Source organism: Lithobates pipiens, unplaced genomic scaffold, assembly GCF_037356315.1.
Source record: "Lithobates pipiens isolate NorthernLeopardFrog02 unplaced genomic scaffold, aLitPip1_a1.2 Scaffold_1, whole genome shotgun sequence".
Lineage (NCBI taxonomy): Eukaryota > Metazoa > Chordata > Amphibia > Anura > Ranidae > Lithobates > Lithobates pipiens.
In genome coordinates this window covers 153368371-153395570 of record NW_027507685.1, presented here as the reverse complement: position 1 = coordinate 153395570, position 27200 = coordinate 153368371, and the positions used below count along the sequence as shown (strand labels likewise).

Sequence of the window (27200 nt, the reverse complement as noted above, 5' to 3'; positions counted from 1 at the left end):
CTGTGAAATGATTTTTTTCATTTCCTGTGGTTCTGAGAAAAATAGTTTTGTCTCCCAAACTTGCCACAGTTCTGTTGCTTGGAAGATCAAAGGTCATAGGTGTTTCATCCATATTTCCAATATCTCCCAGGTCATAGTTATGGATCCTTCTTTGTTTTATGATGAATGAATGGAATGACATCACTTTTTCATCAAGGTCTTTTGGCAACTTCTGTGAAATCTTTGTTCTTTGCCGCAAACATAGGCCAAACCTATTCATGAAGCGGGTACACCATCCTGCTGACGCAACAAATTTTTCAATGCCTGGTGCTTTTAATTTGTCATCTTTAGCCATCTGAAGGGCACGTAAGCGAATTCCCATGCGTGTTACGCAGTAACCATTTTGACGACACTCCATAACCCATTTATGCAATTCAGTCTCTAAAGCCCCATATGAAGTTGTTAAACCACGTTGAGCTTTTTTTGCCTTTGGAATCTTTTCCAAGTCAGCTTTCTTTTTCCGCCATTCCCTCACTTGTTTTTCATCAACACAAAATTCCCTACTTGCAATACTGTTATTGCTTTCTTCTGCTCTTGACACAACCTTAAGTTTGAAACCAGCTTCGAATGACCTGCGTTTTTCTTTTGGTCCAGGATTACCGGTAGAAGTACTGGGATCCATTTCTAACAGGATAAAAAAAAAAAAAGACTTGTTCGGGTACCTTTTGAGGCCTAATGCAGGCTGATATTACAGAAAGTGATGACATGACTGTTTGCAAAGAGCAGCCTGTGTTAGGGCTCATATTACCGGTAATATACCGTACATTCTACCAGTGTCCTGCCTGTGCCCATTAAATATACAGTCCAGCCTGCCTGTGCCCATTAAATATACCGTACAGCCTGCCTGTGTCCATTAAATATACCGTACAGCCTGCCTGTGTCCATTAAATATACCGTACAGCCTGCCTGTGTCCATTAAATATACCGTACAGCCTGCCTGTGTCCATTAAATATACGGTACCGTACAGCCTGCCTGTGTCTATTAAATATACGGTACCGTACAGCCTGCCTGTGTCCATTAAATATACCGTACAGCCTGCCTGTGTCCATTAAATATACCGTACAGCCTGCCTGTGTCTATTAAATATACCGTACAGCCTGCCTGTGTCCATTAAATATACCGTACAGCCTGCCTGTGTCCATTAAATATACAGTACCCATTGTAATAATGCTCTGGATAACACATTAGACACATACCGGTATACAGCCTGCCCATTAAATATACAGTAACCATTGTGATTTTTCACTCACCTCATGATGCTGATGTCCCGCTGTGATGATGATGTCCACGGACAGGGCCGCTGATAGAAATCATGGGGCCCCGTACAGCCTACCTGACGGGGCCCCCTTCAGCTCCACCCTGGCCCCACCCATTGCCCCTCCCCAGACCCCGGCGCCGTCTATGGATAATATAAATTTACCGTAGTGTGCTGCCATTCCACAGGTGGGCATCGTTTTAAAGCATGGTACGGTATGTTTGGTACCGTATCTATTCACCACTCGGTGCAACATCTTTTATATTTAACAAAAAAAAAAAAAAGGGTACCGGTATTCTTTTGTGTTTACATGTGCTAGAACTCATTGAGGCTGGGTTCACACTGCTGTGGCTACGAGAACCGGATGTCATTCGCACCGCACTGCAGTGCAAAATCACATCCGATCTCTGTGCGATGCGAGTTCAGCCATACAGATAGTATGGCTGAATTGGCATCGCATCCGACCCAAACTCGCACAGGACCCTTTTTTTGGTCCGCAGCAGAATCGGATCGCATGGGTGTTCACACCATGCGATCCGATTCCTGTGCGAGTGTGCAGATCGCACTGCGATATGCGAACTGATCTGGGGGTGTCATTAACATTTCACTGACACTCCCAGCAGTTCGCATAGGGCAGTGTGAAGTGGCGCTGGGAGGTATGCGATGCGGGAACCCGCCGTGGATTTGCGGCATTCCCGCATCGCTCCGGTGTGAACCCAGCCTTTTGAAACATAATTTTACGGTAATACCGGTAATTGCACTTTAGGCTGGGTTCACACTGCAGCGATGCGGGAACGCCGTGAATCCGCAGCAGGTTCCCGCATCGCATACCTCCCAGCGGCACTTCACACTGCCCTATGCGAACTGCTGGGAGTGTCAGTGAAATGTTAATGACACCCCCAGATCAGTTCGCATATCGCAGTGCGATCTGCAAACTCCGACAGGAATCGGATCGCATGGTGTGAACACCCATGCGATCCGATTCTGCTGCGGACCAAAAAAGGGTCCTGTGCGAGTTTGGGTCGGATGCGATGCCAATTCAGCCATACTATCTGTATGGCTGAACTCGCATCGCACAGAGATCGCATGTGATTTGCACTGCAGTGCAGTGCGAATCACATCCGATTCTCGTAACCTCTGCAGTGTGAACCCAGCCTTAAAGTACAATATTGCTTAAGCTAAAAAAAAAATCCAGGATTCTAATCAATATATGGTAGATAGAATAAGGTCTACAAAAGCAGGTCAGTTTCATTTTTTTTTTTTTTGCCTCTTACCTCAACTTAAAAATCACTGGATCGCCCGGCCCCTGCTCTCTCTGCTTCTTGTTATAGTGTGTAGAGAGAGAGAGAGAGAGAGGACTGGATCGGATATCACTCCGCAGCACACAGTAACCTAATGCTGAGCGGTGTGCGGCGCGGGTGCAGAGGCTGTATTCATCCGCGCCCGAAATAGCAGAAAGAGTCCCCCCACTGCGGTGACCAGCCTAATGCTGAGGAGTGCGGCGCGGGCGCTGAGGATGTATTCCTCCGCGCCCGAAATAGAAGTAAGAGTCCCCCCCGCCACTGCAGCCATACAGCCATACAGCCATAAGCACGAGGAAGAAAAAAAAAAAACTGGACAGAACGAAAGAGAGCAGAGGGGATGGTGTTGAGCGGTACACTTACAGGCCATTCACTAGCGTCAGCCAGCGGCATGGCCCCGCCCCCTTTTCTCCTCCATCTCCGGCAAAAAATTTCAGTGACTCGAGTATAAGCCGAGGCGGCTTTTTTCAGCCCAAAAAGTGGACTGAAAAACTCGGCTTATACTCGAGTATATACGGTATGTGTATATATATATATATATATATATATATATATATATATATATATATATATATATATATATATATATATATCATTATTATATATATATATATTTTTTTTTTTTTTTTTTTTTTACCACTGAAAGTCCCATTACAGTGAATTTCTATGCTTTGTATAGATTTTTGTCCAAAACTAGAAAAAACGTTTTTTGGTTGGAGTTACACTTTTAATAGCTTCTATTTACTAATTGGACGTTAGTGGTCATTACTAATGCTAATTTTCTTTCTGCAGCAACTAAATGACTCTTCTGTTATCATCAGTGCTATGAAAACCTTCGTTATCTCTAAGTAAGTCCTAGAAAATTCTGGCCTTGAAAGGTCTGTCAAGGTCAGGTGTATAATTGTCCTTGTGCTTATTTTATTTTTTTTCTCTTTCTGGTTTGCAGGCAGAAAAGTTTGGAAGAGATTGTGTCTTATTATCCAGCTGTAAAAACAACAGATGAAAAAGGGAAGGCGGTGACAGAGTATCAGAACAGATACTGGCTCATGCTGGATGAGCAGGAAACCAAGCAATTGTATACTTCTAAGGAGGCGCAGATGTGAGTATATACGGTTCTGTGTGCTAAGCTGAAATGTCACATGACCTGACTCTGTTGTTGGGTGCCGGTCACAAACTCTGTAATGTGAGAGCAGACACAAAGTATCTGACATTCAATGCCTGAATCTTGGAGAGTGACAGCTTTGTGGAAGGAGGGAGGGTTTTGGAGCGCAGTTTGAGCATCTAGAAATCTAAAACATGCTGCTCAAACTTAATTAAGAGCAGTCAGTAGTAGCATACAGATAGTGGAATGTTCAGAGGTACCATATGATTTGTAATTTGTTTAGCTTTTTACGTTGAATGGTAGTTGGTTTTGATGCATGATTTAAATGTGTTTATCTAAGTGGGTGTTTTCTAGGCTTTGTAATGGTTTTCCCTGCCATTATAAAGGCATAGGTAAGCAGGTGGGTTTCATACAAGTTGGTGGTTGCTTTAAAAAGGCTTCCCAGGGTCTTATTCAAGGGTACTCTCCAGTAAGGGGGAATATGATATGCTGTATTGAATGCAAGAATTGTGTGCTTACAGGATAGGTACACCAGATAAGGGAATATGTGCCATTTTGAGGACATCCTCTAATGCAGGGGTGCCCAACCAGTGGTCCGGGGGCCACATATGGCCCACGGAGCCCTCTAATGTGGCCCGCGACCTCCTGCTCTGGGATAGAATAGAAAGAATACTGTTATTAAAGGTCAGTTTATTACTAAAATCACAGTGTATATATGGTCATATCTTTTCTGCAGTGGTTACTGGGCTGCTTTCAAACTGATCCACAGGTGCAGAGCAGTTTACCTGCGGGTTACCTGCACTGAGCCATAGACTTCTATTATTACCTGCGAGTTTGAGCTTTCTGAAAGTGCACCAAACCTGTAGAAAGCCAAAGGTACACTGCGTTGCACACGTAGTGCGGGTAAACAGCAGCTCATCAGTGTGAAAGCAGCCTTGGACCCCTTTCATATGGTCAGTCCGACCAATTGGACCATCCATTCACCTCTAAGTAGTGGCAGATATAAACCGACTTGTATTCTACCTCCAATACGATCCGCTAAAAAGTGAAGTGGGCTGCGTCCTTGTCCGCTCTCCAAATGCAGAGTGGACACGGACATGCCATCCACCACTCCGCTCATTGTGGCCTGCGACCGGTTACCAAGTCGCTTAAGTGGCCCTTACTCTTCAAAAGGTTGGGCACCCCTGCTCTAAAGCAATGTAGAAAATACACTGGTAATATGAGAGCTAATCAGGTAGGTACAAGGTACCTGCGCATCATGTGTATATAATTCTGTTTGAAAACAATGACATTAGTCAAGCGTTTGGAGGTAGCTAACCACATATCTTCCCAATCCTCCAATGCAAAAGTTAGACCCCAGTCTTCCCACTTTTGCATGGCTAGGGGGTGTCATAGATGATGGGGGAATAAATTGATGTGGTTATGCCCTAAGAATATGGGTCATCAAAAATACTCTTGAAAGGGGTTAGAATGAGCAGAAACTCTGTTCTGAAGTAGACATGGCATTGTTTTTCAATTGCAGGTAACATTACAGGTAATTTCTGATGATATTTTTTTTTCCAGAAAGCTTTCACTGCCAAAGAGGAAGCATACCATTGGTCTGCTTCTGCAATCTAAGCACTGAAAGTGTGATCCCTATAACTGTTCTAGTTCTGGTGAGATAGCTTAACTTGGTCTCAGTAGCTTACCAGACAGTGACTTCATCCAAATGACATCTTGCTAATCATAGAAAGCTTTAATCCAAAGACTTGTGCAGAGCATAACGGAAGAGCATCGGAACGGTAAAACAAATCATAGTTTGTCTACCTCCGGGAGAAGTCAGTACATGTGGTGAATGGAGGCTAAAGCATGAAGAAGGGTGGGGCTAACTACATAGAACATCCCCTAGCTATGAACTGGGGTAGGGACAAAATTATTTAAAGGCAAACAAATAGCAATGCATGTGTAACATGATAGCCAAGAAATATACTTTCCACAAGTCCAATGACAATTTAAACCTCAGGAAGACCAGGTCATAGAGAAATCATAGTATATCACAATAAAACAACAATAGCAATCATCTGTACGAGCAGTTAAATTTGGATCTCCCCAAGGAAAGTATTTTATGTGGATTTATTGGAGCGTCAAACAATGTACCCCCTATTGAAGAGATTTGAAGTTCTACCTGTCATAGCAGAACACCACCATCAAAATAAACGTGGCGATTCCACCTTGGACAAAAGTGGGATTATCCTAAAATGAAGAAAGGGCAGATGGGGGATAATATACAAGAAAATATATTGCCATCCTATATCTTCAGGGAGTTTTCATGATTGGGTATGTAATACACCGCTTGTGATGGGGTGGGAGTCAAAGGATTGTAGTAAAATGGGTTGATCTCTTGCAGTCTCCTTTGCTGGTTTAAGAAAAATGGCTGACATTCTGCCTGTGTGTATGTCGGTCTGTCGGACAGATGCTGGCTGTTTGGCCAGCTTCTGTCTGACGTGCCTGCTGGAAAACCAGCATCCAACCGACTCCTGATCAGCTCTCTCAGCCAATGGTAGAGAGCACTGACCAGAGCGTTCTGGCAGGGGAGATTGCTAGGCTAACCTCACAAGGTTAGTCCAGCGGCTTCGACCGGAGCTGTCAGTGTGTACCCAGCTTAAGGGCTCATTTACACTTGCTTCGGCTTCAACACACATTAACAGCTAGTTTACATTTGCTTCAAAACAAAGCTTCGGACATGCCAGTCAAAGCCTCTGTCACTAAATAAAATAGTTGGCTTACACTGTTTATACCTTGCTTTGCTTCGGATTCGCTTCAAAAGTAATACCCCATGTTGCTTTATTTGTGCTTCAAAGCGTCTTCAAAGCCCCCATAGAAGTCTATGGCAAAGCTTGCTTGAAATCTCTTCGAAGCAACGCAGACAGTGTTGATGTGGGATTCCACCCTGCCGGGCCATTGTCTTCTCCCGGAATGGGAAGTTGTCCCCACGAGGAGAAGACAGTGAATTATTGCTAGTGGCTATAGCAGCAGCTAGTTATAATCGCTGGTTGTACCCAAGCTGATCATTGCTCACAATTATTCGCAGGTGTCGGAAGGGGTACACAACATAGTCTACATCTCAACCCTTGGAGACCAGTGCAATCTGGTAATCTGTGGAGGAGGTGAAGTTGATCTAATGCAACCAGCTATTTTGTCATTGTTTCTCTCTCTATTTGTTCTCAGAAGCAAGCAGCTCATCCATCCAGCCATTGGATTTCATTAATGTTGGCAAACCATACACCCAACGGAGGTGAGGTTTGCTTCCAATACAATGGAATGCATGATTTAGCTGCATTAAGTAAATGGATAAGTGAGCAACCTTTTTCCACTTAAGGGCCGGATTCAATGTATATGAATGCTTGGAGGGCTGCATTCACTTGCTAATAAATGAAAATAGTAATTCTAACTAGGGATGGCCTCGCGGTTCGCGGCAAATTTTGCGTGTTCGCTATTCGCCAAACCGGCGGACTATTGCCGCTGTTCGCCCGGCGGACATGTGTGTTTACAGTGTGAAAGAACTTTGACCCATGATGACACATCTATCATGGGGTACAGGACAGCCAATTGAGACATCTCAGCACATGGACAATTGGACATTCCCCCTACCTTTATAAATAGACCTGATCTGGCAGCCATTTTACATTCTGTCTTATGTCAGTGTAGGGACAGGATGCTGTGTGGAGTAGGGAGAGACTAGTGACACAAATCACTAGCTATTAGGTCCACAAAAGTCCTTTTTAAGGACTGGTAAAGGTGTAGTACAGTATATAGGGTTCAGTTCACTGCTGTGCTGGTGATTGCAGCTGTCTTATGTCAGTGCAGGGACAGGACGCTGTGTGGAGCAGGGACAGTCAGTTTAATCACTAGCTACCTATTACGTCCACAAAGGTCCTTTTAAGGACTGGTATAGGTGTATAATATATAGGGTGCTGGTGCACTGCTGTGTTGCAGATTACTGCTCGTTTCTGCAGCTGTCCCTGCACTGACATAACGGCACAGGTTTACCTCACTTTAAGGTGCTTCACTAAACGTCCCGTCGGAAGTTCGTCCATCTCTAATCCTAACATAGTAATAACGGTACAGGTTTATCTCACTTTAAGGTGCTTCACTAATACAAAGCCAGTCCACCCTGAGGGAGCATGCAGGTTTACTCCCTCAAGCCTCTGGCATTAGTTTGTTCAACTTATACTCCCCTCTCCACTGCTCTCATGCAGCTCCAGCATGTCTCCTTTCCTTGTGACACCCGGCCACTGATGCTGGCATTATAAAGTGAAAAATCGCCTTAGTGCACATTAAGACAGTTTTCACTTTATAGCAGGGCTCTGATCTCCATCCCGCTGTACGATAACAAAATACAATAAACTTTACATTACACTGCCCTCATACATCTGTACCCCTTTACATTACACAGACCACCAGCATATTATGAATATTATTTAAGATTTCTAATTACTCATAGCTGGCAAGGTATAATAGACAGTTAAGTATCGCACTCAAAATCGAACTGGTCCACTTTTTTTTTTTTTTTTTTTTTTTTTAAAGCACTATACTGCAACTTAACAATAATGGAAATTTCAACTAATTTCCCACGCAGAAGTGAGAGAATGGATCAAGGCATCCAGCTAGCAACAATTTTGACAATGAAATAATAAAAACATCAACAGAAGGTTGCCCTGATGCATATGGTTCTCTTTTTGTTTTAATAATTGTTTATTAAAGTAGGGGACGGATAAACACATAAAGTACATAAAGTACATGAGTTCTTATGCACACACAATCTTACCTAAAATCAGGTAACAGTCAATGGTCTCTGAGAGTATGAAGACACTGGACCAAACATTTATGACAACTGGCCAAGCAGAAGCATGCAGATGGCCCTCCTATTACAGACAAGACAGGGACTGTAGGATTGTTCTTAAGCTGAATCTGTTTGTAAGTCGAAACCGCTAGATTTTAGTAAGTGTAGCTCCAGCCAATAAAATTATTTTTGAGCTTTTTGGATAGCATAAGGAAGGGTTATCACCCCTGTATAGTTATTTTTTAAAACCAAAAGTGGCTGATAATGCCTGACAGTTTTCTTGTTTTTGGTCTGCATTAGGGTTTGTTCTGAAAAATGTAACCAAATACACCAGAATGACCTGTCTCAGTATTTGCAGTACCAAAATAATAAATTGCTCTATATTTTCTAAAATACTTGAGATGAGTGCAGTTGACTTGGAGAGGAATGCATTTTCTCCTAAAACCAAAAGTACAGTGCCTTGCGAAAGTATTCGGCCTCCTTGAACTTTTAAATCTTTTGCCACATTTCAGGCTTCAAACATAAAGATATAAAATTCTTATTTTTTGTGAAGAATCACCAACAAGTGGGACACAATTGTGAAGTGGAACGAAATCTATTGGATAATTTTAAACTTTTTTTAGCAAATAAAAAAACTGAAATGTGGTGCGTGCAAAATTATTCGGCCCCTTTACTTTCAGTGCAGCAAACTCACTCCAGAAGTTCAGCGAGGATCTCTGAATGATCCAATGTTGTCCTAAAAGACTGATGGTGATAAATAGAATCCACCTGTGTGTAATCAAGTCTCTGTATAAATGCACCTGCTCTGTGATAGTCTCAGGGTTCTGTTGAAAGCGCAGAGAGCATCATGAAGACCAAGGAACACACCAGGCAGGTCCATAATACTGTTGTGGAGAAGTTTAAAGCCGGATTTGGATACAAAAAGATTTCCCAAGCTTTAAACATCCCAAGGAGCACTGTGCAAGCGATCATTTTGAAATGGAAGGAGTATCAGACCACTGCAAATCTACCAAGACCTGGCCGTCCCTCTAAACTTTCAGCTCAGACAAGGAGAAGACTGATCAGAGATGCAGCCAAGAGGCCCATGATCACTCTGGATGAACTGCAGAGAACTACAGCTGAGGTGGGAGAGGCTGTCCATAGGATAACAATCAGTCGTACACTGCACAAATCTGGCCTTTATGGAAGAGTGGCAAGATGAAAGCCATTTCTCAAAGATATCCATAAAAGTCTCATCTAAAGTTTGCCAGAAGCCACCTGGGAGACACACCAAACATGTGGAAGAAGGTGCTCTGGTCAGATGAAACCAAAATCTAACTTTTTGCCCACAATGCAAAACGATATGTTTGGCGTAAAAGCAACACAGCTCATCACCCTCAACACACCATCCCCACTGTCAAACATGGTGGTGGCAGCATCATGGTTTGGGCCTGCTTTTCTTCAGCAGGGACAGGAAAGATGGTTAAAATTGAGGGGAAGATAGATGCAGCCAAATACCGGATCATTCTGGATGAAAACCTGTTGGAGTCTGCAAAAGACCTGAAACTGGGACGGAGATTTATCTTCCAACAAGACAATGATCCCAAACATACAGCAAAATCTACAAAGGAATGGTTCACTAATAAACGTATCCAGGTGTTAGAATGGCCAAGTCAAAGTCCAGACCTGAATCCAATCGAGAATCTGTGGAAAGAGCTGAAAACTGCTGTTCACAAACGCTCTCCATCCAACCTCACTGAGCTCGAGCTGTTTTGCAAGGAAGAATGGGCAAGAATTTCAGTCTCTCGATGTGCAAAACTGATAGAGACATACCCCAAGCGACTTGCAGCTGTAATCGCAGCAAAAGGTGGCTCTACAGAGTATTAACGCAAGGGGGCCGAATAATTTTTCACGCCCCACTTTTCATTTTTTTATTAGTTAAAAAAGTTTCAAAAATCCAATAGATTTCGTTCCACTTCACAATTGTGTCCCACTTGTTGGTGATTCTTCACAAAAAATTTGAATTTTATATCTTTGTTTGAAGCCTGAAATGTGGCAAAAGGTTGAAAAGTTCAAGGGGGCTAAATATTTTCGCAAGGCACTGTATAAACCCAATACTCAAAAATCGAACATTTGCTATGTTATATGGAACATACAGAAATGTTGTACTCCGAAAGATAAGTGTATTTCTTGGTATTTGGGGGTGCTAGGTGCTGCTGTACCTACAGTCTCATAGCTGTAAATCTGCAGCGTGAGATCTAAAGCACTGCTACCTCTGACTGCTAGTCTCAGAAGATTTTGGCAGAGTGCATGGTAAAAGATCATCTGTCTCTTTTACAGGGAAGAGATGAAATGGCGGCGATGGGTCGATAACTGGCTAGTTCACCTCATTTCACCAAATGTTTACCGCACCCCAGGAGAAGCACTTGCATCATTTGACTACATTGTACGTGAAGGGAACTTCGGCTCTGTGGAAGGTCTTTTTGCTAAATATGTGGGAGCAGCAGCCATGTTTTTCATTGGCAAGAGGCTGAAAAAGAGGTCTGTGAATCTTTTATTCTTTTTTTTGTCTGTGTCATTCCTCTATGCACAGCGCTTGACATTAAACGTATCTAAAGAGACTACATTTTACCTCCTCTCAATTGACTCAGGTCCTTCGCAGGCATCTTCTTCCAGGCTGCTGGTCTTTGGGCATCTCCATTGGCTAGCGTGGGATTATATAACTCCTGTGCATTGCCTTCAGTTCCAATTGAACTGACTATCCCATGATGGCAGCACAGCAGCCAAAAGAAACCTCTCCTCCACAGACGGGTGGAATCTTGCAGAGCTTAAGAGCTTGTTCACACCGTGTTTGTTGAGCTGCCTTTTTTTTTTTTTTTTTTCTTCACACAGCCACGCATGTATGGTGTAAACAGAGCACATTGGAAAACAACTGTTTTCTATGTGCTTTGTTCATAACATATATGTGCAGTGGTGTATAGAAAAATGCAGATCAATGGACATGTCACAATTTAACAAGGTACGTTTTTTTTTTTTTTTTTAGTGTACATAACAGGTTTCCATTGCAGGCTAAGAATGTACTTGTTCATTGATAGTTTGGATTTGTGCATAAGTCTGTGTCGTCCTGACTGGAATTAGTAATGCAGACCGCTCTTCTTTGAAATGTTTTTTATATGCAAAGTAGGAGTCGACCGCTTATCGGTGAGGCCGATTTATTCAATTTTTTTTTGAAGAATCATTATCGGTCACAAACCTACCGATTATTGCTTCAAGGGGTTGTACAAGGGGTAAGGCCTGCAGCTGCCGGCCTTACCTCGGTACCATTCCTTAGAGCAGACTGTTGGCTTTCTTGTAAGAACCGATTTGGCTCAGCCTTCCGCCGCTCCGCCCGGATCTCCCGCCCCACTGGTAGGCCCAAGCGACCAGCCAGCATGTCCTGACTGGCCAGAGACCCGAACAAAGACAGATCGGCTTTGTTCGGGTTTCGGATCTAGTAACCTGGAAGCTATGTCATGACATCACTTTGGGATTACTGGCAATCTAAAGGCGCCAGTTTTAAAAAATAGAAAGTATTCAAAAACACCGGTCTTGACATTTTGAATACTTTCAAGTGCAGAAGTAGGGGTTTGGGGGTCTTCTAGAGCCCCGATTCCTCCATAAAGAGTACCTGTCATTGCCTATTGCTGTCAAGGTATGTTTAAATTCCTTGTGACAGCAATAAAAGTGATTAAAAAAAAAATAATTAAAGCACAGTGTACAAATAAAAACATTAAATTTACAGAATGTCAGCACCTGATATTGGCTATCGGCCTGAAAGGCATCCAAAAAGAAAAAAAATCTGTATCGACCCTGAAAAAAAACTGTTGACCCCTAATGCAAAGTCAACTGCACCCGTTGGAACTCTTATACAATTGTTTGTCATCACAGGCACAACTTGCAAGACGATGTGCGGCAGGACCTGTATAAAGCTGCTGACACCTGGGTTAAAGCTGTGGGGAAGGACAAAAATTTCCTTGGAGGCTCAGAACCAAATCTGGCAGATCTGGTAAGGCTGGTCCCTAACCCCCCTACACACACACACACACACACACACACACACACACACACACACACACACACACACACACACACACACACACACACACACACACACCCTTCCCTGTCCGCATATAATTTGGACACAACTAATTGAAAAAATAAATTACTATTGGTAAAAAAAAGGCTTTGTAATACAGTGCACGTTGAGTGTACACTCTGGTCATACCCTTGGCATCTATAAAATGCCAATGTGTGGAGCCAAGTGCCTTGATAATATAGCTCGAGGGTTCATGCACAGGAGATTTGTCATCAGTGGCCCAGGAAAGAAGACACCTGTCCAGATGAAATGGATGGCAAGTGAGTGTGGCTTCTTATTCTGTACATACCAGCACAATATAACAAGTGCTCTGCACCCCCTCCCTTTCCTCCAGCATAGTTTAACTACTTTAATGAATTGTATAAAACCCTTTTGTATTTCTGGCCAATTTTATATCTATATAGTCGTGTTTCCATTGATTCTGGGTGTTTTACTTTTTCACAGGCTGTTTATGGGGTCCTGAGAGTTATGGAGGGATTGAAATCCTTTGATGATATGATGGCAAATACCAAGATAAAACCATGGTACCAAAGAATGACCAGCGCCATACAAGAAAAGGCTTTGCACTGAAAAAAAAAAAGGTGGTTCCTATATGGGAATCGATTGTTCTTCAAGGGCTTTAAAAACTGACCAAACCTGAAATTGTGAATTGTATCTGCTTAGCAGAATCCTCATGGTAAATACAATTTACTTGTTCCGATTGGAACATAAATGGTCATAAGATGGTCCCCTCTGCAATAAGGTAATATTCTGCAGAAAATGAATGGTTTAAAAACAGTCTATTTGTACTAAAACACAGCCATGGGAAATTTTTCAGAGGTAGGGGCAACTAGTTTGCAGTTTGGCACCAGTGAATGAAGCTTAGTTGAGTCTTCTCATAAAAGTTTCTTGGTTTAAAGGGTAACTCCACATTCGTGGGGAAAAAATTGCACATAAAGAAAAAATAATATAGCGCATATAATTGCGACTCTAATCCTATTGTAAGTGAATGTTATTAAAAATTACCTTTCCTTTTTCAATCTTCCGTCAATGTAATTTTCTGAGAATACATTGCAATATGGCTACCTGGAGCTGTTCTGTACAGGGTGTGTACTGACCACTCCCCAGAAACAGTTTCCTGTTTGTCTGCTTGGCTCACCAATTTTACCAGAAGTCTGCTTAAGATACAAATCAGATTTCATGTATCCCAAAAATCTGATTTTGTTGAGAGCTGCTTTCAATAGGAACCCGTCTAAAGGGATGCAGGCCCAGCAGATTTCCTCATTGGTGCCCTTCAGCTCCACACCTGACAGTTAATTATGAAACCACTCCCATTAGACATACTCCATACAGAGGCACAAACACACATGGATTTCTTCAGAATAACAAAAGGTAGAAATCTGCAACAAAGGTTGTTCTAATCCTTGCAATGTACATAGATCGCCCTGAGGGGAATGTTTTTTTCTCAATAAAAGTAGAGTCACGCTTTAAAATATATTTCTTGAGAGATTTCAGGATTGAGTTAATATTTAAGCAAAGTCTGTAGTGAGAATATATAATGGCTGCCAAGGCCTCTCTTTTGAAAATTCTAGTTACTTAGCTGTCATGCTGACCAATGAATCGAATACGTTCTGAGGCACTGACCTGGTATATGTATGCAGATAAGAAGTTCTGACTTTGAGCTGCACGCTTGTCTTAAGTCATTGACTCAGTACCGAAATCAGGCAGTTTCTGTGAACAAGGTTTCCCTAACATTTTAATTATACCAATTTTGAAAGCTTTATTAATCAAGACACTTACTTAGATGACGTGATGTACACCCAGCAGTTGCAAGTTCTATCTGCAGATGGCCAACTGCTTTGCTCCTGCAGCAAGTCTCTGCCTTCTGCAATATCAGGTGAGCTGTGTTTGGATCCTGGGATAAGGACCCAGGATGAGGGAGAGATGTGATGTGGGGCAGAAAATGGGCACGACTCTTGGCTGAGACTAGCTAGCCCTTCTTATGAGGGGATTGTTTTAATATTTAACTGATTAAACTTTTTTTTTTTAATTGCATTCTTATAATCTTTGACTGGCTCATGTTTTGAGGATCCTATTGGGATATAAATGATATTGGCCCAAATTGCTTTTAAAGACCCAAGCTCCAGAGATCTCATCCTAATATGGGATCCTTCTCCATTGTTTTGCATCACGTACGTGCACATCAGTTGTCCCAGCACATCAGCTGCATGTTTGCCTAGGAAATTTACACGGTAGTGAAAAAACTGAAAAGATGACCATTCTGGAACAAGCGTCTACAAAAACAAGACATCTCAATAGTTTAGTTTAGATTGAATAGTTAGAAACTGGTAAATTAGGACTGCCACACAGTTCTGGAAAACATATTGGACTTTAGACATCACCAAGGCATCATGTGTGGGGAAACATCTTCCTCTGCTGTTAAGAGGCAGCAGGTACTCCTGTTATATGCAAGACCCAATGGCAATCTGTGTGGGGTTCTTTCCATTTTTAATAAAGCACTTTAGAGAAATGTGGCTTTTCTCGGTTACTTCCTAATTTAGGAATAAGTTGGAAAATGGTTCCTGTTGATTCCTTTACTAATGTTTTGTTTATTTTGGACTGCTGGTCGGTAGATTAAAGATGAGTGGAAAAAAAAACGTCTTCGTTTTCATTTATCCAGATCAATGCAATGCTACTAGTAGATGGACACCTTAGCTGGACTGGTTCAGTAATAATGTCATGGTGCAATGAATCAACATCAACAATTTACACCTATGTAACTCCATTTATTTTCTTATGGATTGTGTTGGAGCAGGGTGGTTTCACAGCTTTTTGTGCATTGGACTCATTTTATGATAATGATTTGAAATAAATCTACACTTCAGGTAAACACAGAATACATGCATATAAGGGAGCTACTTTTCTTGCCAAAAGATTTATTTTAGCCTCTTTACAGTGGGCGGATCCTCCGATATCCAATGGAGCATTATCATCTTTAGTGCTAACTGTAAGATTCTAATAACGGCTATTCTGACACCCTCCTCCCGTTCAAAGACTTCCAAAATATTTAACAGGCATTGTTTGGGGTCGGTGGGCATAGAGATCCGAAACGCCCTATTTATGGTGTCCACCACACCACCCCAATAGGAGTGAAGCTTCGGGCACCTCCACAGAAGGGTGGATCAGGTCTCCGTGATCCCTCTTGCACCTAGTACACGTCGGGGTAGGCCTAAGACCCATTTTATGTGGGGTATAGTAAATCCTTAAAATAAGATACAATAGGGATAACCTCTGTGACACATTCAGGGAACTCATGGGCACTGCCTGTAATATTTCCTCCCACTGTTCTCCATCTATGGGTCCTACATCCCTGTCCCACCCACTCTTCACTTTCAGGGGGTGTTTATTCAGGAGACTCTGCAGGAGCATATTGTAACATTGAGAAATAAAGCCTTTAGTAGTGGCTGCCCTCAGTATTAAATTAAGCACCGGCGTTGGCGAAGAAACCCACTCAGAGGCTCTACTCTGCGCCTTCACCGCGTGCCTCAATTGCATATAGTAAAACCTCATACTGGGTGGCAAGCCAAATCTGTCCCGCAGAGTCTCAAAAGACTGTAGGATCCCATTTTGGAAGATCTCCCAAATATATACCACTCCATACCTCTTCCACAATGTCCCATGTTGTAGCTGTGCTATCTCAGGGTATGTTCCATTGGACCATATTAGGCTAAACTCTGTGTACCCTGTCACTCCCTGCAGGTATCTACTTTTGTTACAAATTTTCCGTATGAGATTGTAGGTCGGGTATTTCTTATTTGGTTTCCCAAAACCTAGGGCCTCAAGTGCCGCAGGCACTGAGTCTCATTTTACTGTGTGTAGCATCACCGCCTCTAAAGAAGTACGGGCATGACCTGGCCTATCTGCTTCCCCCTCCATAGTCCCTATGAGGTGTTGAATTAGCAAGCGGAAAAGGGAGTTCACAATTCTAAATGTTTTCAGTGGGACCACTACCGGAGAGTTGTGGAGTACATATAGTAGCTGGGGCATAAGTATCTTAATCAAGTTCACCCTGCCCGCTACTGACAGGCAAAGTGAGTTCCATGTCCTAATCCGGTCTCTAAATTTCTGCAGCAGTGGGGAGATGTTCAACACCCCATAATCCCGCACAATGGGTGAGACCTGGACTCCCAGATACTTAAAGGATGTAACCAAGGGTATGGAGCTATCAGCGGGTGGCTCTCCATTTTCCTCCTGAAGCATCAGGGAGGATTTTGTCCAGTTAATCCGGAGACCGGAATACACCCCGAATTCCGATATGGTTGACATGGCCACTCGAAGGGAACCTGCAATGTCACCTAGAAGAATAGTGTCATCCGCATAGAGCATCAGTTTCTCATGCACGTCCCCATATCGAAAGCCGGTAATACCCGGGTGGTCTCTAATTGCAATGGCCAAAGGCTCAATAGCTAGAGCGAAGAGCAGAGGAGACAGCGGGCATCCTGCCTCGTGCCCGGCCCAACGCGAAGGTATGAGATACTCTCCCCGCCTCCCTAATTGCTGCCTGTGGGTGACAGTAGAGCAGACGGACCCAGGAAACATATGTCTCCCCAAACCTCCGAAGAACCCCCTATAAATATTCCCATTCGATGCGATCGAAAGCCTTCATAGCATCCAATGAGAGCAAGGCCCTCTGTCCCATGATATCTGCCTGAGACTGAATATATAGATATAGTCTCCAGAGGTTTACCGCCGTGGATTTATTCGGCATAAACCCAGCTTGGTCCGGGTGTATTATAGTTGCAGTGACCTTATTTAGTCTAAGTGCAAGGACTTTAGCCAACAGCTTAACGTCACTCTGCAACAAGGAGATGGGCCTGTACGATCCCGGATCGAGGGAATCTTTCCCTGGTTTTAAAATAAGAACAATGGTTGCCATGGACATCCAGGGGGGCAAGGTTCCCTGTTCCTTAGCCGCCACAAATACCTCTAGCAGCCTAGGAAGAAGGATTCCTGCGTATTGTTTGTATATTTCTATAGGAAGTCTGTCCGATCCAGGGGCCTTACAGTTAGGGAACTCCGCTAATGCTGCCTGCAACTCCTCCACTGTAAGTGGGGCATCCAGTACCTGTCTGTGCTCCTCGGTAAGTTGCGGGAAGTTAATGCCCTGTAGGTATCCCATAAGTTCCTCCATGGTATACTTCCCGGTTGGTAGGTATAGTCTCTCGTAAAACCCTGACAGTTCCTGCAAAATCTTGTCAGGGGAGCTCACTATTCGTCCCTCCGGTGTTCTAATTGCCCCGATAACAGGGGGTCTTTGCTGTGAGTTGGCTATTTTAGCTAACGGGCGACCCGTAACTTTCCCCTCCTCAAAGAATGTTACCTTTGAAAAGAACCTTTTCCTCTCTGCCGTAGAGGACACCAGTCGCTCATAAGCGGACTGAGCTGACTGCCATGCCTCCTTGGTAGCGTCATTGGGGTCCCGAACATATTGTTCCTCCAGGTCCTGTACCATCCTCTCCGGAGCATCCCTCTGCCCCACAGACTGTCTTTTAACCTTTGTAATTTCTGTGATTAATAGCCCCCTTACGTAAGCTTTAAAGACCTCCCATTGAGTCAAGGGGGAGTCCACAAACTCCCGCCTCTCCAAGAATTCCTGCATGCTCCCCTCCAGCTCAGTAGGCGACAGAAATAGTTTCAGCCAGAAGGCATTACATTTCCAGGGTGCCCTGGGCAACCCCAACAGCGGAGCCACAATCAAGCTAATCACCAAGTGGGAGTGGTCAGATACACTGCGTGGTTTGTATATCATCTCCGAGACGGAGGGGAGCATGGCAGTGTTACCCACTGTTAGGTCAATCCTAGAGAGTGTGCCATGCGTTTTGGAGAAACAGGAAAACTGCCACTCCAAAGGGTTTCTGTGCCTCCACATGTCTATCCACCCCACCTTGTTAAACAATTTCAGCAATGGCGACTCCCTCAACGAGGCAGGCCCCCCCCAGACTAGGGTGCCTGTCCATCGAGGGGCTCTGCCAGCAATTAAAGTCACCAACTATAAACATCGGGAGGTCCGGCTTCCCCGCCAAATAGGTCAGCAGAGTCCAGAGCACCTCTACTGTAAACGGGGGAGGAATATATATGCATGCCAAAATACAGTGTAACGACCCAATACGACAGTGTAGGAAAATATACCTTCAAGTCTCAAGTTCATCCATGTTTGCATAGCGACAGTTCAAAAGCCTATTGTCCTTCATGGGAAGCCTGTGTGTAAAAAAAGTTAAACACAAAAACCAAAAAACAGCAGTCCAGGCTGTCAACGTGGCAGACCAGACTAAACTAACTAGAAACCAGAACTGTTTGAGATCTATTTGCCCACTTCTCACGTAGAAAAAACGCATTTTTCTTGCATCTTCACAAGATAGCTCAAGACTCACATGGTAATAGTATGTCTCCCAGCAGAGCCAGTCCTAAGTATCCCTGAGTAGACGAAACACGTCTTCGGTGTACTTGGCCCGTCTCCTCTGCACCTCCGCAGAAAAGTCCGGGTAGAAAGATACCCGGACCCCATTCACCTGTACATTGGCCTTCTCTCTTGCTTGTCTCAATACTGCTTCCCTGTCTCTGTAATGCAAAAGTCTGGCAAGGATAGGCCTGGGAGGGGCGCCAGGTCATAGTGGGTGGCCCGGTGTGCGGTGGGCCCTCTCCACGGTAAAAAACGGAGAGAATGCTTCTTTGCCAAATACCTCCTGTAGCCATCCCTCTATAAATGTGGTAGGGTCTTTCCCTCTATCTTCTCGGGAAGTCCAACAATACGCACATTGTTCCGTCTTAAACATTTTCGATGTCATCTTCTCACATGCCTGTCCTGGCCACGCCCCATAAAAAGAATAATTAAAAAAAAAATACCCCTGAAGACTCCTGGGATGTATGTAATTTTTGCCTTGGCCAGAAAGAAGGAAGCAGTAAAGTGTAAAAGGGAGAATAAGTTTATAAGGAAGAGAAAAATGTCCTATCGGTTTTATTATAAACCATAATTAATAGTTCTAAGAGAGCGGGGGCCAGGCAACAGTTCCTCGGTCTATGCGTCTCCACCAGTTAGCCACAGTCTAAACACTGCACCAATCGGTGTGTCCACAGTGGAAAGCATTTGGTGTAAAGCCATAGCTTGTACGTCATGTACTTCAAAATCCTCAAACACCCATGTCCTCAATGCTTTCCTCAATAATATCCCCACAAGTAAAGGAGGATCTGCTTCTGATTTCTAAATGGGATCAAATGCAAAAAGAGGATGTGTAACATTCCTGGCCTCTGAAAATCAAAGGTTCTAGAAATACCAAGATTTTTTCCCAAAGAATTTAGACAGTGGCAGTGAAATCTGCTTTTATCAGACAGGCCACATGGTCTGTGCCGGAGAGTCACATGAGGAGAGCAGTGTCCGAATAGTACATTGCTCTGAAATAAGAGAACAGCCATCACCTAGACACTCCAAAAAAAGGATTTCTCTTCCGTTCATTGACGGACACAGCTCCTTTAAATCTTGACCTTAGGATTATATTGCCGCCTTCAGGAGAGGACTAGGCAGAACATGTAAAAAACCAGCAAAACTGCATAGCACTGCCCAGGGGGCGGTCCCACTAGCTATAAACCCCTCCCTTTACTTCCTGCAGCTCAGTTTTTTTTCTGCCTAGTGTAGGAGAAGAATCTGGCTCCCTGAGGGGACCATTGGTCCTGGGAATTTTTCATTTATTTTTTTTCTGCAATTTTTGATCCTGTGATCTAAAACCTAAAGCCGGGCTGGGCGACAGGCTGGATAATATAGATCCTTGTCTCCCCAGCCTGGCCATAGAGCGTGAGCAGACCCTAGCTACGTGCTAGGTCGGCCACGACATGCCCCTTTCTGGTCCAGGGGCGGCCGGTGAGCTATATGCTCTGGGGCACACATATGACCGGGCTACTGCTGTCCGTGTGACAGTGTGCCATGGCCAACAGCCACCCGTACTGCTCGGGTGATGGGTTTGTGGTGGAATGCGTCCAGCGGTCCTGACAGGAGGGGTAAGTACGGCTCCACTTGGCTCGGCAGGATGGAGCAGCTGGGCATTCCCTAGGAGGTCGACTAGGGAGTTTCTCATGATCCCTTTCTTCTCTCCCTGTCCCTCTTTCCCTCCTCCCCATACTGGGCCGCTGTGTGACTGGGCATGAGGTGTGGTGTACGTACCTGGCCGGGGGGGCTCCGGGCCTTGGCGGGGGGCTGTGCTGGCTGTTGGGGTCTGCTCCTTCTTTCCCTGGTTTTTCTGGTCACGGTGAGGTGTTCGGACATTTGCCATGGGGGGGCTGCCGCCATTTTCCAGAGGCCGTGGCCATTTTCCTGTAACCTTGACCAGTGTATTACTATCAGCCATTTCCTAGAAGGTTCGGCGACCATTTTCTTGGAGTTTTCCTTGCTAGAACGGCCGGCAGCCATTTGCTTGTAGCCTAAGCTTGTTTTTACCCCAGCGCTGGTGACTGTATGCATCTAGAATGGCGCGATTTTTACTCAGAACACCTCAAGCTTGGCACGGGAGAGCGGAGAGCGGACAGCGACGGCATGGCTCAGTACCTGGGTCAGGTTGGTGAGTCCTGCGGGGGGGGGTCCCTTCAGTCTGTGAAGCAGCTAGGAGGGTGGAATTTGTGTGCCTTGCCTTAGGTCCCTTAATGGTGACAGGCAAGTGAGGGTTAGCATGACTTCAAAAGCTGGCACTTCTTCCTCAGACATCCCTGGTGTTGCAACTGGCTCACTTGCACCTGCAGTGCCCATGGACGCTTTGTAGGTGGTCAGGGGTTTCCGTATTTAACTTATTTTGATAAGTTTATGGGGGGGGGGGCGCAACGGCTCTCCTTAAAGGGGTATCTCCTCCAGTCGTTGACCCCCGGGAACCAGGTTAAATAAAGTTACCACGATTCCGGTAGAAGGGACTCCTGTCTCCAAGGACCCTACTGATAGAAGGGCCTAGGCGATGGCCCGGTCCATGTGTATGGTAGAGGGGTCAGCATTACGACCAGTGTTGGCCACAGCTTTGGTATCGCAGGCGTTTAGTGAATGGGCAAAATTACTGCACCAGGAATTGGTGAAGCCACAGACTTCCCCAGTCTGCGTAGAACTGGCAGACCTGTTGGTGTATGGCCTTAAGTATGTCTGTAATGCAGCCCTGGATACGGTCCCCCTGCTCTCTAGAGCATCAGTATCAGCAGTGGTGCTACGGTGCCTGATGGCTGAAATGCTGGTCTGCGGACCAGGTATCCAAAAAAGCACTGGCAGATTTGCTCTAGGTGAGAGGCTATTTGGAGCCTCGCTGTATGACATTATTAAGGATGTCACCAGTGGGAAGTGCATGTTTGCTCCCACAGTCCAGGAAGGCTAAGAAGCCACGCCGTAGGCATGGGCCCTCTCTTTCCGCTCTGAAGTGGCTTTTCCACCTGTCCGGGTCGGCAGGTAAGCACTCCCAGTCCGACAAGGCGCATGTGAAGGAACGAAAGTGCCCCTGGTTTCGTAAGCCAAACAAACTCTGCGAGCAAAGATGTTACCACATAAAGGTTGCCCCCGCCCGACTCTCGTGTGAGGGATCAACTTCGGGAGTTTGTAGATTGGTGGACCCCCCTACGGTCCGACCGATGGATCTACAAACTGGTTTCATCGGGATGCAAGATAGTTTCTTTCTTGTCCACCAAACGGATTCTTTCCCGCCAACCTTCATCTGCTTCCGACTCGTTGGGAGGCCCTGTTTGGGGTTGTGCGGGGTGATAGTTTCTGTACCAACGCTGGAAAGGTTTCAGGAATTCTACTCCAATCTGTTTGTAGTCCCGAAAAAGGAAGAGGTTTGTCCAATACTAGACCTTAAAGCCCTCAACAGCTTTGTGAAAGTGCAAAGGCTCATGATGGAATCGCTTCCTGGCGTCCTTGGACATCAAGGACGCATACTTACATATACCCATATGCCTCAGGTATCAGTGATTTCTGCGATTTGCAGTCGGGGAAGAGCGCTATCAAATGGTGACTCTCCCTTTTGGCCGGGCATCAGCTCCCAGGGTCTTCACCAAGGTGTTAACCCCATTCTGGCATTGTTTAGGCTACGCAAAATCACAATCCTAGGTTACCTGGACGACCTCCTTCTGAGAGCAGCTTCCGCCTCAGAATTAAGGGAGGATGTGTGATCACCATGCAAACACTTCGAGAGTTTGGTTGGGGACTGAACCTAAAAGTCAGGGTACGTGTTGACTCAACACCTGGAGTACCTGGGCTTACTGCTGGACTCCTCAGAAGCAAGGGTCTTCTCTCTTCGGACAAGCTGCAGAATCTTCAAGCTGCGGTGAAGTTGATGGTGTTCAACAGGTGGTGATCGCTGCGTTTCTGCATGCGAGTTCTGGGTCTCATGGTTGCCACTTTCGAGGCGGTACTGTATGCTCAATTCCACAGTCGGGTCTTGCAGAGGGAGATCCTGTCAATATGGGACAAATCACCGCCATCCCTGGAATGTCAAATTCGGTGAGCCAGATAGTCAGAGATTCCCTGCTTTGGTGGCTGAAGTCTGACCCTTCGGTCTGGGAAAAATCGTTCCTTCCTCTCCATTGGATGGTGATCACAACGGACGCCAGCCTGACTGGTTGGGGGGGGTGTTTTGGCATACAGTCGGCCCTGGGCCATTGGGCGTGGGAAGAATCCCACCTGCTGATCAATGTACTCGAGCTTCGGGTGATCAGGCGGTGCCTCTCCACATGGTCAAAGAGGCTTCTGGGGCATCCGGTTGGACAATGCCACGGCGGTGGCGTATGTCAAACATCAAGGAGGAACAAGGAGCTTGGCTGCAGCACGGGAGGTCGCTCACATCCTATGGTGGGCAGAGCGGCGTGTGCCGGCCTTGGCCATATACTTTCCGGGCGTAGAAAACTGGCATGTGGCCTACCTGAGTCGTCAGATGCTGGACCAAGGGGAATGGTCGTTACATCCAGATGTATTCCGGCTCATTCACCTTAGGTGGGGCACACCAGATGTGGATCTCTTGGCCTCGGCTGAATCGGAAGGTATAGAGGTTTGTCTCCAGGACAAGAGATCCCTGGGGGGACACGTTGGTGGCTCCATGGGGGCATTATCAGCTGATTATGCCTCCTCCCCCCTCCCCCACAAACTACTGCCACGCCTACTATGCAGAGTGGAGGCTGAGGGGATGCCGGTGATTCTGATTCTGCCCCAGATTGGCCTCTGTCCTTGGTACACTGACCTAGTACGACTGGTGGCGGATGTTCCTTGCCAGCTGCCGATGTGAGAGGACTTTCTGTCGTAAGGTCCGATGCTTCATCCTGCTTTACTGTCACTGTTTTTAACGCCATGGCTGTTGAAAGCCAGGTATTAAGGGGCCGAGGTCTGTCAGATTAATAATAATAATTTCCACTATGCTATTCTCGGAAGATTTATCATTGTAAATGTAAGTGTAAGACCTTCATCTTCATGTGTGAGATGGGGTGGCATCCGCGCACATACTCGGTTTCCAGGCTCCTGCTATTTTTGCAGCAAGGAGTGGATCAGAAACTTGCCTTAAGTACCATCAGGGGGCTAATATCCCTTGGCGACTCACTCATTGGTGAGTACATTTGTGCAAAGGGTTTTGACACGGAGCCCCTTCCGGTTCGACCACAGCTACCTCCGTGGGATCGGAACCTAGTACTATTGGTTCTTCAGAAACTGGCATTTGAAAATATCAGGGAAAATCCCTTGTTGACTTTTTCTCAGAAAGTAGTCTTTCTAGTGGCAATTTCAGCTGCCAGGAGAGTTTCTGTATTGGTGGCTTTGTCGTGCAAGCCTCCCTACCTGGTTCTCCACAAGGATAAGGCGGTGCTACGTCCGCAGCCCTCCTTTCTTAAAAAGGTGGTTTCTGCCTTTCGTCTAAACGAAGGCGTCATGTTGCCATCCCTATGTCCTAAGCCAACACATCCGAAAGAAGTTTCTTTACATTCTCGGGTCCAGATCCGGGCTCTATGGGTGTATCTGTCTGCTACAGCTCCCTTCCAGAGGACAGACTGTTTGTCTAGGTGGTTGGTCTGAAAAAGGTCTGGCGGTCTCATCGACTACTGTCTCTCGGTGGGGCAGACAGGTCGTGGTTCAGACTTTTGCCTTAAAAGGGCGGGTCTCCCCTTTTTCTGCCACGGCTCGTTCCACCGGGTCAATTAGAACCTCCTGGGCTTCCTGACATCATGTGTCTGTCTCCCAGGTGTGTAAGGCATGAATTGGTCTTCCATTCACACTTTTAACTAAAATTTACAAAGTTGATGTGAGCTAATCTTCAGATGCTTGCTTTGACTGCAAAGTTTTTGCAGGCAGCTGTGTAAATTTGCAGTTTACACTTTCATTGAGTTACAAGTTGTTATGAACGCATTTTTGGATGCATACATAGCTGCAGGTTTTGATGGTGGCTGTTTAAGGTGGCAACTCCTCTGTTTGAGGAGTTCCTCTTGTTGTGGGTGAAGTTGTGTGTTTTTTTTTTTGCTGTTTTCACCCCTCGTTTTTTTGACACTGCTTGGGGACGTCCCTAGGGTCATGATTTAAAGGAGCTGTGTCTGTCGGTGAATATGAGAGTGAGAAGTTATAGCCAGTGGGACCGCCCCCTGGGCGGTGCTATGCAGTTTTGCTGTTTTTAAATGTTCTGCCTAGTCCTCTCCTGAAGGTGGCGATATAACCCTGTGGTCAAGATTTAAAAGGAGCTATGTCCGTCAATGAACTTCAGAGAAAAGGAATTTATGGTGAGTACAAAAATCCTATTTTTATGGTGAGTACCAAAACTATTTTTTATTTTTTTTCCCCTTTCAGATTTACATATACAGTGCCTTGAAACATAAAACCATGTTTCACGGTGAGGCTGGGGTGTTCAGGGTGATGTGCAGTGTTAGTTTTCTGCCACACATTTTGCTTTTAGGTCAAAAAGTTCAATTATGGTCTCATCTGACCAGAACACCTTCTTCCACATGTTTGCTGTGTCCCCCACATGGCTATTTACAAACTGCAAATGGAACTTTTTATTGCTTGCTTCTTGCCACTCTTCCATAAAGGGCAGATTTGTGGAGCGCACGACTAATAGTTGTCCTGTGGACAGATTGTCCCACCTGAGCTGTGCATCTCTGCAGCTCCTCCGGAGTTACCATGGGCCTCTTAGCTGCTTCTCTGATTAATGCTCTCCTTGCCTGGCCTGTTAGTGTAGGTGAACGTCCATGTCTTGGTAGGTTTGCAGTTGTGCCATATGCTTTACATTTTCTGATGATGGATTGAACAGTGCTCTGTGAGATGTTCAAAGCTTGGGATATTGTTTTATAACCTAACCCTGCTTTAAACTTCTCCACAACTTTATCCCTGACTTGACTTGTGTGTTCCATGGCCTTCATGATGCTGTTTGTTCATTAAGGTTCTTTAACAAACCTGAAGGCTTTACCGAACAGCTGTATTTATACTGAGATTAAATTACACACAGATGGACTCTATTTACTAATTGGGTAACTTCTGAAGGCAATTGGTTCCACTAGATTTTAGTTAGGGGTATCGGAGTAAAGACGGCTGAATACAAATGTACGCCACACTTTTCACATATTTATTTGTAAAAAATTTGGAAAACAATTTATCATTTTCCTTCCACTTCACAATTATGTGCCACTTTGTGTTGGTCATCACATAAAATCCCAATAAAATACATTTACGGTTGTAACATGTATGAAATATTAAAAGCCTAACTGTCAAAGTGTTGGACAGGTGCCACATCCCAATACAAGAAACAAAATGGATTGGAAAAGGGACTTTGGTGCCTCTAAAGTCCCTTCTCCAATCCATTTTGTTTCTTGGTTGTAACATTTGGAAAATGTCAACGGGTTCGAATACTTTTTTTTTTTTTTTTTTGAGGCACTGTACTGTGAATTTGCTAGGTTATATTTACAACTGACTTCAGTTTGTGATGTTCTAGGCTCGCATTTGCAAATACAGAATGCAAATCTGAACTCTTAACCTGGCCATACGCTGATCAAAATTCATCTGGTTCAGCATGGAACGGCCAAATTTCAGTCAGTGCGTAGCTGTCACTAAACAATAGAAGTCAGTTTCTCCATTCACAATGTTTGTGTGGATGAAGAGATGTTAGGGCTTTTTCAGGTACTATTTACTGCCCTCTGGAAAGCGATCTGTGGTGAATTGCTTTTCAGTGGGCAGTATAATTGCACCTGGCCATTTTTTCTAATTGCTGTAGGGGAATTTTACGTTGTGGGACCATGCTGAAATTACAAGCCAAGAGTTTGAGTCGTGGTTGAAGTGCAGCCCTACTGATCTCAAAGGGGGAATTTGGCAGGTGATGCTGCTTGTCAGGTTCTGTAGCCCAAGTTAAATTGTCCCTGGCTGCCAGTGGAACATTAGGTGTTTGTTTTTTTGTTCAGAGACCACTGGCTGAACCAAAACAAAACTGGCTATGGCCAGCTTTAGTCTCTACTCTCAGTCCAGCAAAATTACTTCATTACTTCAGTGAGGAGTGGGTGAGCTAAGCATTTTATAAGGCTGGGTTCACACCTATGCGAATTGGATGCAGATTCT

General features: G+C 44.9%; 1 protein-coding gene across 1 annotated transcript in view; it reads left to right on the top strand.

Annotated features, from left to right (window-relative positions):
- PTGES2 (prostaglandin E synthase 2) overlaps positions 1–15143 on the top strand; it is a 27313-nt gene extending 12170 nt beyond the window's left edge. The window contains exons 3-7 of the mRNA XM_077478702.1: positions 3389–3444; positions 3543–3695; positions 10840–11040; positions 12427–12544; positions 13079–15143. Coding sequence (XP_077334828.1) covers positions 3389–3444; positions 3543–3695; positions 10840–11040; positions 12427–12544; positions 13079–13204 — 654 coding nt within the window. The 3' untranslated portion in view covers positions 13205–15143. The remainder of the gene's footprint in view (positions 1–3388; positions 3445–3542; positions 3696–10839; positions 11041–12426; positions 12545–13078) is intronic.
- The last annotated feature ends 12057 nt before the right edge of the window (positions 15144–27200 follow it).